We start from the raw sequence: 12,444 nt of genomic DNA on the forward strand, positions 1-12,444 counted from the left end.
AGAAACTAGTATTGAAACTAGATTCTCATTTGAGCAGGTATTACTACAAAAAAAGTTAGAATGTTGTTTATGTATATGGACCAGTGTGGAACTTACCTGAACCACTGAGGGGATACACAGATATAAAGACACAAGGGAATAGAAAGGAAAGTACTTTGACTTAATGATGAAAATCACATTCTCTTGTCTAATGCCGGACATACACTGTGCAATATTTCCCATCATTTCACTCCATCATCACTGTTCTCACACTATATGATCCGATGCTCGGATGCGACCTGAAATATGAGAAATGAAATGTGAGGAGACCCAATGCTGGAAAAAGACAGACGTGCTGCCTTGGTAAAAGCTGCAACTGAGCGCCAATCTCTCCACAACTCTTCTCTCTTTTGTTGTGATCATGGAGCTTGCCAAAGCTCCATTAGCTGAGCCTCTATTGCATGTGTTCAAATCACTCACTGGCCCGCCATGGTCCTCCACCAACTTCATATTCTTACATTCCACTTCTGTGTCAGTGCATGGGCAGTTTGGCAGATTCTGGCAAATCTGCTCATGGAACAACTTCAACAGAGCGAAACCCTCATGAGAGGTGACTGGATTTGAAACAGGTTTGATTTTCTTGTGACCTACGATTGCCGATCGGGAGCTGGTCGTGAGGTATTAATTGGTTCTCGTTACCCCATGTTTACTACACGAAGCACGACACACGATTAAGCCAAAACATTGCACAGTGTACTCCCAGCTTAAAGAAAGTGTTCGGTTTTATTCTATTGTTTATTATTTTATTAAATTAACCAAATCTATAAGTATCTAATTTTTGATACTTTTTCACTCACAATCTGAACTGGCCCTGTTCTGTACGAGACACCAACTGACGGTGTTTTTGTGATGTGTGCCCTCCACAGACTCCGGCCAGCCTCCTAACATCGCTCTGTCGGCGTGCCAGGCGGAGCTGATGGCGAGCAGGTGTAACGGCAGCGTGTGCGGGCAGGGCTCCTTCACTGTCACCGCGGTAACAGACTTCACCCGTGACCACAACCGCGCCAGCCTCGTCAGCGCCCGCTTCGGACCCACCGCTCCCAGACTGTGGAGGAACTACTCACCCGCACCTCTCAAAGTACGGGTTGATACTAATGATGCAGCAGGGGTGTGATGCTAACTGTAGGCTCTGCTCTGTCTGAGGCTCTGACAGACTTTAATCTCAGCTTTTTTTTAAAAACAATCTGAAGTTGATTTAGCTGGAACTTCAACACCTCAACTATAACATGAACGCTCGTATGGGTCATAAGGTTTTAGTCCTGGTTTAGTCCTGGTTCAGACCTGGTTTTAGTCCTGGTGTTAGTCCTGGTTTAGTCCTGGTTTAGTCCTGGTTTAGTCCTGGTTTAGTCCTGGTTTAGTCCTGGTTTAGAGGCGCACAGGAGGAAGCGCGGTCCCTCTCTTCGTTAAATACAAAGTGATGTCTGAATTTCGAGGACACAAATGTGTTTTTACTCGTGCACTGCTGCCTTTGTTCTACTGGCTCCTCGACCTCGTCCTTTGTGTGACTGACGCCACCAACTTTAACAAGATGTTAACACTGCTCTTACTGCCGTGTTCTGTTTCAGTTTCTGGCAATGAGTGGAAATACTAATTTTTAAAAAATTGTCCAAAATAGCCCAAAATATGAAGACAAGAAAATATCGCTGTGTAATCTATTTATTTCAACAAAGTAACTGTAATCCAATTACCACTCATTGAAACAGTAACTGTAACTGAATATAGTTACTCATAATTTGTACTCTGATTATGTAACTCCGGTACATGTAATCTGTTACTCCCCAGCACTGGTTGAGATGCACTGTAACTACATGTACTGCTCTAAATGACATATTAACAGTTTGATGAATGTTCCACTGTGTTTTTACATCCAGTTCAGATGAAAGCAAAGACATCACTGTCCACAAATGCACAAAGCAACAAAGTTCTGTTAAAATAGGCTGAAGTTTGTCTTTATAATCCCTCAGGCGTCCAGGAAGGATCCATTCCAGTTCTGATCTGAAGAAGCAGCTTGGATGAGCTGCTAAATGTCTTCCATCAAAGACTTTTGTCCGTTTGATAGAATTGAATTTCTCTTTTGCTCAGGCTGAAGTATGTTTATTCTGGTTTGTTTGGAGCTGACTTCTGCCCAAACCACAAAGCTCCTCTGTGTTTGGTCAGTGTCCACACAGTGTACTGGACCACACATGTAACGCTTCAGGTGAAGTCTGATCAGATGAATTCTCAAGAATCTGTGAACTCTCAAAAACTGCGAGAATTCTTGCAGGCAGGGTTATTGGTCAATGGCCACTTCTGTCATTGTGTCCTTAGGCAAGACACTTCACTCATTTTGCCTGTGAATACTTTAATCATATCATATATCTTTCTATATTTTTTTCAAACACAAGTATACAGGATGTCCCAAAAAACTGCCATCATTTTAAAAGCAATTACCTTGAAAACTGCTGTGTCTAGCTCAATGATGATGTTGGTCTAACAGATCCTTGAGTGGCTTTCCTCTTTAAATTTTTGGTTTGGTTTTGGTTTTTGGTTTGTTTGTCTGTTGATGAGTGAAGGTTTTTTCCTAATTGAAGTCACGCTGCACAGTCTTGGGTGAGTGTGTGTGCAGCAGATTCCAAGACGCAAAATTATTCTCTTTGGGAATGAACGACTCAACCTGAAAACGGAACAAAAGTAAAACAATAAATATAAAATCTTGATCAGTTTCTATACATTCTGTGAAAATTTGAGGTTATTTCAACAAGAATTGCTAACATTTTTGGCGAAATTATGTAAAGTTTTTGGGACACCCTGTATTTTGTAGAAATACCAATCCCCCAGAGAAACAGACCAAATGAGTTTTTGTATGTGACACAGAAAGGAGCCCCTCGACTAGACCCTGTTGGCTTCAGCAAGTTACAACTGTTAATCCTCTGAACAAACATGAGCTGTGTTTAATAGGGGCTATAAAAGTCCGTGTCCCCTCACTGTGGTGGTCCCAGTGGGGCAGGAGGGGGCACAGGGGCAGGAGGGGGCACAGGGGGTGGAGGGGGCACAGGTGTGGATCTACACAAACAGTACATTCCGTTCGAGCACGACTACAGGCACAGTGTTTTGACCTAAACAGGACTTTAATAATGGACTCTGAGAGCGTGTTGATATGCACACTCTGACTTGGATGAGACTAAAGATGTCCATGAATGCATCAGAAGTGGCAGAGTAGCCGAAAATTGTACTCAAGTAAGAGTAACTGTACTTCAGAACAGAGCATTCTGACTTTGGAGATATAAATAGTTACTCAAACATGTGTGAATGAAACAAAATACAACTCCAGGTCTGTTTTTGATGAGGTGGTAAATCTAGCTGAGTACTATAAATCTGTGGAAAGCATGAGTGGGTTCCAGTGCTGACCTTTGCCCTTTGCCCTTTGCCCCCAGGTCACAGTGCAGGACATCCCCACGTCCATGTGCTACTCTCTGACCGACCCCCACATCATCACGCTGGACGGCAGGTAGGTCATTCCTCCTCCTCGTAAATCTGACCACACACTCTGGTTTGGCCTGTTTTTTTGGACTTTACAACACGAGAGACGATCCGTTATGAACCTGTAAAGACACGACTGTCGCGCTCACATGGCCAGAGCCTCCTACTCGAATGCAGCTTGGTATTTCAGGACTTTCTTAGCTCTCACTTAGTTCGTAAAAGCGTAGTAGTTACATTACAGCTATGTATAGGTCATTCAAACCAAAACATACATGACCCTGGTCGTTCCTAAAGCCCACACAGCTTTGGGCCGCTCCTCATTTCAGTTCTGCAGCAGTGACTGGAAACACCTTCAACAGACTTTAAAACTAAGTTAGTTTTTTTTCCATCCAGAGTATTTTACAGAATCAGTGCACATGCTTTCAACACTTTTATATCTGACGGGTTACTCTGCCTGCTCATTGCAATTAAAATTTCAGATATCCGTGCTTTGTATAGAATTAGGAGGAATTTCATTTTCATTTCATTTCATTTATTTATTTGTTTGAGCCAGGTACAACAAGATTCAAAAGCGATAACAAAAATAGTGATATGTACATGACATATTTGGGACCTGGTGGAGTAGGATGAAGTTTAAAAAACGTATGGAGTCCTACCCCGATTGTTTTACATAATCATGTGGTTCGGTTTTTTAGTTTAGTGTGTGTACAATTTAGTGTTTGTACTGTTTAAAGAAGTGGACTATAGGAGTGTGACGTCACTCATAGTATTTGCTTCCAGTCAAATGAAGTTCACAAGGCTGGCAGTTATAGAGAGGGTCGATGATGTTTCAGTGTAAAGTCAGTTAAGAGCCAGTGTCGATGGAGCCGGAAGTGACTCCATGCTCACCTCCTATTTGGGATGTGGCGGCTAGTGTATTAGCTATGTTTAGTTTGGTTTAGTTTAGTTTAGTGTTGTATTATTTGAGACCGGTCTTGGTCTTGAGACTGGCCTCAAGACCTTTTTGCAGTCTTGGTCTCGTCTCGAACTCGACCACATTTCGGTGGTCGAGTTCTTTGTCTTGGACTCAGCCGTGTTTGCACTCGGTTTGCACTCGGTCTTGTCTCGGTCTCAAGGTCTGACACTCGATGAGTGATAATATGGATATAGATTTATAAAAACATGTATTTATATAAATGTGCCAAAATTATGGTAAAATACAAATAAATGTAGAAAAAGACAAAGATGGTTTCGATTTGGTCTTGATGGGCCGTGGTCTTGGTCTTGTCTTGGTCTCGATCTTTAAAAGTCTTGGTCTTGTCTTGGCCTCAACCCTCAGATGTCTTGGTCTTGTTCTGGTCCCTGTGGTCTTGGACTGGTCTTAGTGCGCTCTTGACTACAACACTAGTTTAGTTTGTCTATTTATATACACAGTGTATGGTTTGTACACATGCAAACAGGATAGCAACCCGACACACAAATTCAGCTCATGGGACCTAGTCAATAACAAATGACTCTTTATTGTCTGTCATATTACTGTACATACAACTGTTGTGCAGGCAAGATCAAATTGTGTTTCTCTAGGTATCAATTATATAAAAAGAACATCATTTAAAACACACTCTTGCCCCCCCTCCCCCCTTGCCCCAACACATCCATTCACACATCGCTGAGACAGTGTGGTTAGAAAACTGATTGCTGTGACCATAATAGCTGTCTGTGTATAAAGTACCAGTTCAAGTGACTGATGATGTGAGATAAATACTTTGACAGTCACAAGAGAGATTCAGAGATTTAAGACTTTTGCAGTGCGCCTTTGCTTGTTTACATTCCATTATTATACCACTTCAAATTATTCATCAAATAAACTTTAATCCATCCCAGACTCCACAGCGCAGGTGAAGCTACAGGTAAAACTGTTCACTCGTCCATCTGCCTCAAGCGTCTGATCGGTCTGAGCTCTGTGCAGACGAGTCATGTGATGTTTGTGAATGAGTCGGCTCTTTTGAAAGGTTCCTTTTCTCATTTTTTAAAAGAACCACATCTTTTTTACACTGAACCAACACAAGAATCAGCACAGGAGTACAGCAGGCAACATGAGTGAGAGCTTCATGCACAAAAAAACATTTGACATCATAATTACAGTCAGCCGGTTTTTAAATTATTATTATTATTGTAGTGTAAGGTTTTATTTAGATTCTGCAAAGGGTCACTCACTCCCACTGTCAGTTTTAACCATTATAATCTGAGCCTCGGTCTTTTCTCTCAGATGAGTTTGTAGATAAGCTGAGTTCTCACAATAGCAAAGTATCAGTTCAGTCATATATAAGTGTGTCTCTTGTGCAGGCATTACGAGCTGCAGCAGACGGGCACGTTCGTCCTGTACCAGAGCCGGGTGAGGGCCTTTGAGGTGCACTCTCGCCTGTGGGACTGTGGCAGCAGAGAGCACGCCGTGTCCTGCAGCTGTGGGGTGGCCGTGAGAGAGGGCGCTCAGCTGGTCGTACTGGACATGTGTAACGGGCAGAGGCAGGAGACACGGCCCCGGCTCACCGTCAGGCCCTCAGGAACACTCCCTGGACAGAGCCGAGTGCGAGTGCTGGAGTCCCACCACGGAAAGAAGGTCACTGTAGGTACCCAGTGTTTTCTCTGCCCACAGCCCTGCACATGCCCCGTGTGACTGTGCTTGTTCTGCAGCTGTTCTTCCCGTCTGGAGCCTTCGTGCGGGCGGACATCAGTGACTGGGGCATGAGCCTGTCTGTGCGGGCCCCCAGTGTGGACTACGGCCACACACAGGGCCTCTGCGGAACCTTCGACCACAACACCAACAATGACCTGCAGGGCCCTGATGGCACCGTCTACAGCCCACAAGAGGTGCTGCAGTTCGTGGAGAGGTGGAGGTGAGCCCCCTGCTGTGCTCATGTAGTATTACACTGTGTACACACTGCTCTTACATATGTATGTGTGTGTTAGGATGGGCCCTGGGGACAGTCTGTTTGACAGGACCCCACCTGTCACACAAGAGGAGGAGCAGAAGAGCTTCTGTCACTGCTCTGACGGCTCCAGCAGCTCTGCTCACACACACTGTTCTTCTCATGACCATGTGGACTACACGTCTGTGTTTCCCTCTATGGACAGCACCCTGGACTATCTGCAGGACATGTCTGAGCTCAATGCACAGTCTCTGGAGAGGAGGCACCTCTCAGACCCCTCCCTACAGGAGGGCGCTGAGGGGGAGAAGACAGAGGAACGGCCAAGGAGACAGGTCATCCCTGACCTGACTGACCTGACTGAGCTGAGCCACAGGTTCTCTTACTTCTTCCCTGAGGATCACTTAGCCTCTGCGCGGCCAGCCGTGGAGAAACACTGGCCCACCTCCAGCGGTCTGACCTCGGCCAAGGCCCTGGAGCTGTGCAGCCAGGCCCTGGTCAACTCCTCTGTGGGCAGTGTGTGCAGAGGACTGCTGGGGCGGCGCCTGGAGGAGGCCGTGCAGCTGTGCATGCTGGACTTGCAGCTCAAAGATGACCTGTCGTGGGAGGACGGTCTGCTGCCCTACCTGGAGAACGAGTGTGAGCGTAGGCTGCTGGAAAACAGGGCCCACACATCCCTGGGGGAGGGGCTGGGGGGTGAGAGAAGTGAGGGGGGAGAGGACGCAGAGGGGGATGAGGAGGCTGTGCTCACTGCTCTGCGCTGTCCCAACCTGTGCAATGGAAACGGGCTGTGTACAGAGGGAGGCTGCCAGTGCTTCCCTGGACACAGCTTCTATGACTGCAGCCTCACCATCAGTAAGTGTCTCTCTGCTCTACAGTGTACGTGTTATAACATGTGTAATAATGAAGGCCTGTGTGCAGGTCAGCCTCTGGAGATCACTGACCTGGAGAACAGTGGGCTGTGTGACCTGCACTCCTCACACTGCAGCAGCGTCAGAGTCTTTGGCCTCGGCTTCATCGACTCAGCAGAGCTGAGCTGCCACACCACCAGACTCACGGTACAGACTGTGGAAGTGACTCTCCTCTCTGTGTGAAGTGTCCCTGACATGTGTGTATTCCTGCAGTACTCACACGGGGCCTGGCTCCCTGCAGAGAGCCAGAGGACTAAGGCTCGGTTCCTGAGCTCCAAAGTCCTGGACTGCTCTGTGCCGGCTCTGAGCGGCTCCTCTGGGCACCTGGAAGACCCCCTGACCAATCAGCAACCCTATGCACGCTGGGAAATCAAGGTGTGAGTCTGCACCCCATCCTGAGGACATCCATAGACCCCCGCAGACCCCCTCTCAGCTCCCCCCTCAGACCCCTCCTCAGACCCCTCTGCTCATGTCTCACCTCCTGTGCTGCAGGTGACCAACGATGGGTTCCAGCTGAGTGCGGGCCGGGTGCTGACACTCTATGACGGCGTGTGTCAGCAGTGTGAGCCTGGGACCACAGGACTCTGTAAGTTAAAGGTAACACTGGGCTCCCATGGCCCTTCTGTTTAGGGTTCTACTCAATCTACTGGTCTGTATGTTTCTCTAATGTGGGGAGGAGATGAAGGCAAGTGCCCAAGTCCTCCACCTCCTTGATGTTTCATTATTAATAAAATGCCTTTTGTTTAATGTAATAATGTTGTAATGTGAGGATAAACAGATACAAATACTCAGTACTGCAGTAACAAAATCCCTGGTTGTGTGTGTGTGCAGGAGCGCACCTGCAGCATCGATGGCATGTGTTTCTCACAGGGAGACCCCAGCCCCAGCAGCCCCTGTCTCCTCTGTGACCCCCTGCTGTCCACCTCCAGCTGGTCCTTCAACCAAGGTACAACCACACACAGGTACACACAGGTACACACAGGTACACACAGGTACACACAGGTACACACAGATACACACAGGTACACACAGGTACACACAGGTACACACAGGTACACACAGGTACACACAGGATACACACAGGATACACACAGATACACACAGGTACACACAGGTACACACAGGTACACACAGGTACACACAGGTACACACACACAGGTACACACAGATACACACAGATACACACAGGTACACACAGGTACACACAGGTACACACAGGTACACACAGGTACACACAGATACACACAGGTACACACAGATACACACAGGTACACACAGGTACACACAGATACACACATACACACAGATACACACAGGTACACACAGGTACACACAGGTACACACAGATACACACAGGTACACACAGGTACACACAGACACACACATACACACAGGTACACACAGGTACACACAGGTACACACAGGACACATACACACACACACACAGATACACACACACACACAGGTACACACACACACACAGCACACACACACACAGGTACACACAGGTACACACAGGTACACACAGGTACACACAGGTACACACAGGTACACACAGGCAGTACTAGAGTGCACATGGAGAATGTACAGAAGGCGTGATTGTGCACAAAGTGTGTGAGGTGTGTGAGGCACTGAGGCCTGAGAGCAGCTCTGCTGTAGGAGCAGCAGGAGACACATCACATGCTCTCACACATGACACACAAACTCTAAGCTCATCACACACTCATCTCTGTTCTTTTACATTGTGGGAACTGATTCAGGTTGACCAATTATTACTGTGTTTATGTAAAATATTATAAAACATAAATATACCACAGTGAGCATCTGCCTACACTCTCACAGACACAACTGTCACATACCAGTGTTACACCCGCTTATCTCTCCACATGAGTACATGTGTGATGTACATGTATGATGTACATGTATGATGTACATGTGTGATGTACATGTGTGATGTACATGTGTGATGTACATGTGTGATGTACATGTGTGATGTACATGTGTGATGTATATGTGTGATGTACATGTATGATGTACATGTGTGATGTATATGTGTGATGTACATGTATGATGTACATGTGTGATGTACATGTGATGTACATGTATGTGTGATGTACATGTGTGATGTACATGTGTGATGTATGATGTACATGTATGATGTACATGTATGATGTATATGATATAAGTGTATGATATTAAATATATGACGTCTGAACATGTGTCTGCAGTGAATGAGGCTCCAGTGTTCCACCCGCCACAGCACAGGCTGCAGACTTTTGCAGGAGAGAACTTTGTTTTTCAGTTTGCAGCATCTGATCCTGAAGGTTCTGCTCTTCTCTTCCACCTGGACCAGGGGCCCCCGGGGGCCACGCTGTCCCCGGCAGGGCTCCTGATCTGGAAGGTCCCATCAGCGGATGAAGAAGTGATACACTGGCTCCAGCTGAGCCTGTGGGATGAGTGTAACGCACAGAGGCATGTGACTGTGGAGGTGGGAGCAGACAGGATGTTGTTTTACACACACTGTTAATGAGCAGTGAGGCAGCTGTTGTTGTGTGTGTCTCAGATCAGTCAGGAGCCCTGTGGCTGTCAGCATGGAGGCTCCTGTGTGACTGATGTGCAGTACCCAGCAGGCAGGGGGCGCTACCTCTGTGTGTGTCCCCCCGGGAGGACAGGAGAGCGCTGTGCTGAGGCCCTGGACCCGTGCCTGTCCTCCCCCTGCTCCGCAGGGGCCTGCGTCAGCACCCACACAGGCTACAGGTGTACCTGTCCCCCTGGTCTGACAGGTGAGTCTGCACCCCCAGCTTGTCAGGTGAATGGCCGCCTTCTCCCCAATGTCCTTGTGTTGTGTGTTCAAATGTCTGGAGACATAAAGAGAACAGAATATGTCATGACCGGTTCATGGTTCTTATCAGGACTGACCTGTCTGGAGGATGTGGATGAGTGTACCCGTTCACCATGTCACCTCGGGGTCCAGTGCTTCAACACGTTTGGCTCGTTCAGCTGTGGCCCCTGCCCTCGTGGCACCAGGGGCAACGGGACCACGTGCACAGGTGAGCCAAGTGCATGTCATTTTGCCTAGAATGTAATACAGTATGACATTAAAAATATCTCCATGGAGAAAACACACTTCTGTGAGTCTTTTGCACAACTCTCACTCTACTTGAACGAGGTCCACACATGAAGTCCATGTCTTCTGTTCTCAGCTGACGTGAAGTCGGCCTCTGTCCACTCCACACCTGCTCCTCAGACGACTGTCCTCAGAAGACCACATGTCCTCCTTCCACCCTCCAGACGCCTTAACACCCCCGTCCTGAGCACCCCCGTCCAGAGCATCCACAGAGCGCCACTCACCTCTAGGGAGAAGAGTCCAGAAGCACACAGTCAGATTCAAAAAGAAGCAAGAACCAAAAATGTGTCTGTAACTAAATCCAACTATTCAGAGAAGATACAACAAACCTTCATCGGCGTAACCAGGGATAAAGGAGATAAACTGAAGCCTGGAGAAGTTTCTACAAAGGAATTCAACAATATTATCCCTCAGGAAACTCAGCGGACATCAGGACTACGTGGACCTGCTGTGGGTAAGTGTAAAGATCCCCTAGTGGTGTTTAGTATAACATGCAAACAGTCAATCCTAATCTAGTTAAGTGCCATTGCCTTGGCATCTGAAGTCAACATGAACAACTTTGTGAAATGTCTCCAATTGTCAGTTTGGCAGCACTAGCACTGACACAGAAAGATCTCGCTTTCTATACACAAAAGTGTTTCCTGGTGACTCTTCATTTGTAAAACATTTAACATGTTGTCAGTGACATCCACCCACAGCTCTCTGTCCATAGCCTTATCTATCTAGGATTTAGTGATTTTAGTGCAACTTGGCAAAATCCTCTGCCAGATTTCATTGTGAACAGAGCCTATTATTCTGATCAATACTATGATAGGATTTGCAACATACATAATTCACAAGTTGACATTTCAAACATTGACAAAGTTCTGAGAGCACATTGAAATACAAATCTTTGACATTGTCATTGATGGGAGGGAGTGTTGTTACCAGCATGCCGTCTGCAAACTTAAAGCTGGGGTTTCCAACAGTGAAAATGAAGTATGTATCTATGTAACTAGTCCTGAGCTCTCACAAACCACTGGCACAGCATGCACATGTGTAGATTATTTAGTCACTAGCTCAACTTTAGAACAGAAAAAGTGAAGCAGGGTGGTCCACGCAGCCAATCAGCTGTCATCCCAAAGCGTCAAATAGTCATCAAGTCTGCAATAAATAAAATGTTTTCTAATTAGAGTAAGACCACATCTATCCATCTGATTGTTTTCACAAAGTTCTGCTTTTACAACACACTTTTTTGAGGGAAAACAGATTTTACTATTTTATTTCAGCTTCAAGGATTAGATTAAAAATGTGTGCAGTATGAAGAGGAGAGGGTCTAGCACACAGCCCTGAGGGACTCCGTGCAGTGTATTATAACACTCAACATTTTCTCTGTGCTTGTGGTGGATGGTTGGATTGACTCTAGTATTTCTCCATCTCAGGCTCCAGCTCCTCTATGAACGTGTCTGCGAGCTGTTCCAGTCGCCCCTGCTTCCCCGGCGTGCAGTGCATTGACCGCAGACCGCCTCACGTGGGCTATGTGTGCGGCCGCTGCCCCCCGGGTCTCCATGGCAACGGCCGTGTGTGTGTTAAAGATCCCAAAGCAGGTGAGTTCTTATGATTTAACCCTCACCAAAAAAATTATGCTTCAAAAAGCATATTATTTATATATAAATATGAAAATGTAAAACTATTGTGAAAAGTCACATTCTTGTATCTTTTAGGACCCAAACCTGTCCCACACACTCTCAAACCTGGACCGTCCGGACAGGACCAGCCGAGCCGAGTGTCCCTGCTGCACCTGCCCACTCTGCCCCACAGACACAGACACCTGTCCCACACCTCCTCCAGACTCCACAGGACCAACGTCCCCTGGCTGATGCCCGCGAGGGGAGGGGGCACTGGGAGGAGAGAGGTGGGACTGGCCCAAACAACCAACACATCAGCTCAGGTCACTGCACAAGGCCCCGACCTGAGGCCTCACATCACAGACAGCGGCACCAGCACAGAGGAGGTGAGAACT

At 46.9% G+C, this 12,444-nt stretch overlaps 1 protein-coding gene across 1 annotated transcript in view; it reads left to right on the forward strand.

Annotated features, from left to right (window-relative positions):
* The window catches only part of si:ch211-246m6.5 (von Willebrand factor D and EGF domain-containing protein), a 55,851-nt gene that overhangs the window by 29,933 nt on the left and 13,474 nt on the right, over positions 1–12,444 (forward strand). The window contains exons 8-22 of the mRNA XM_055166622.1: positions 906–1,117; positions 3,453–3,526; positions 5,824–6,103; positions 6,172–6,374; positions 6,448–7,259; positions 7,326–7,462; positions 7,529–7,690; positions 7,808–7,912; positions 8,147–8,261; positions 9,544–9,803; positions 9,879–10,098; positions 10,228–10,365; positions 10,519–10,896; positions 11,864–12,028; positions 12,146–12,435. Of these exons, the coding sequence (XP_055022597.1) occupies positions 906–1,117; positions 3,453–3,526; positions 5,824–6,103; positions 6,172–6,374; positions 6,448–7,259; positions 7,326–7,462; positions 7,529–7,690; positions 7,808–7,912; positions 8,147–8,261; positions 9,544–9,803; positions 9,879–10,098; positions 10,228–10,365; positions 10,519–10,896; positions 11,864–12,028; positions 12,146–12,435 (3,551 nt within the window). The remainder of the gene's footprint in view (positions 1–905; positions 1,118–3,452; positions 3,527–5,823; positions 6,104–6,171; positions 6,375–6,447; positions 7,260–7,325; positions 7,463–7,528; positions 7,691–7,807; positions 7,913–8,146; positions 8,262–9,543; positions 9,804–9,878; positions 10,099–10,227; positions 10,366–10,518; positions 10,897–11,863; positions 12,029–12,145; positions 12,436–12,444) is intronic.

Source organism: Boleophthalmus pectinirostris, unplaced genomic scaffold (genome assembly GCF_026225935.1).
Source record: "Boleophthalmus pectinirostris isolate CB_2022bp ecotype Guang Dong unplaced genomic scaffold, ASM2622593v1 HiC_scaffold_11, whole genome shotgun sequence".
NCBI classification, from domain to species: domain Eukaryota; kingdom Metazoa; phylum Chordata; class Actinopteri; order Gobiiformes; family Gobiidae; genus Boleophthalmus; species Boleophthalmus pectinirostris.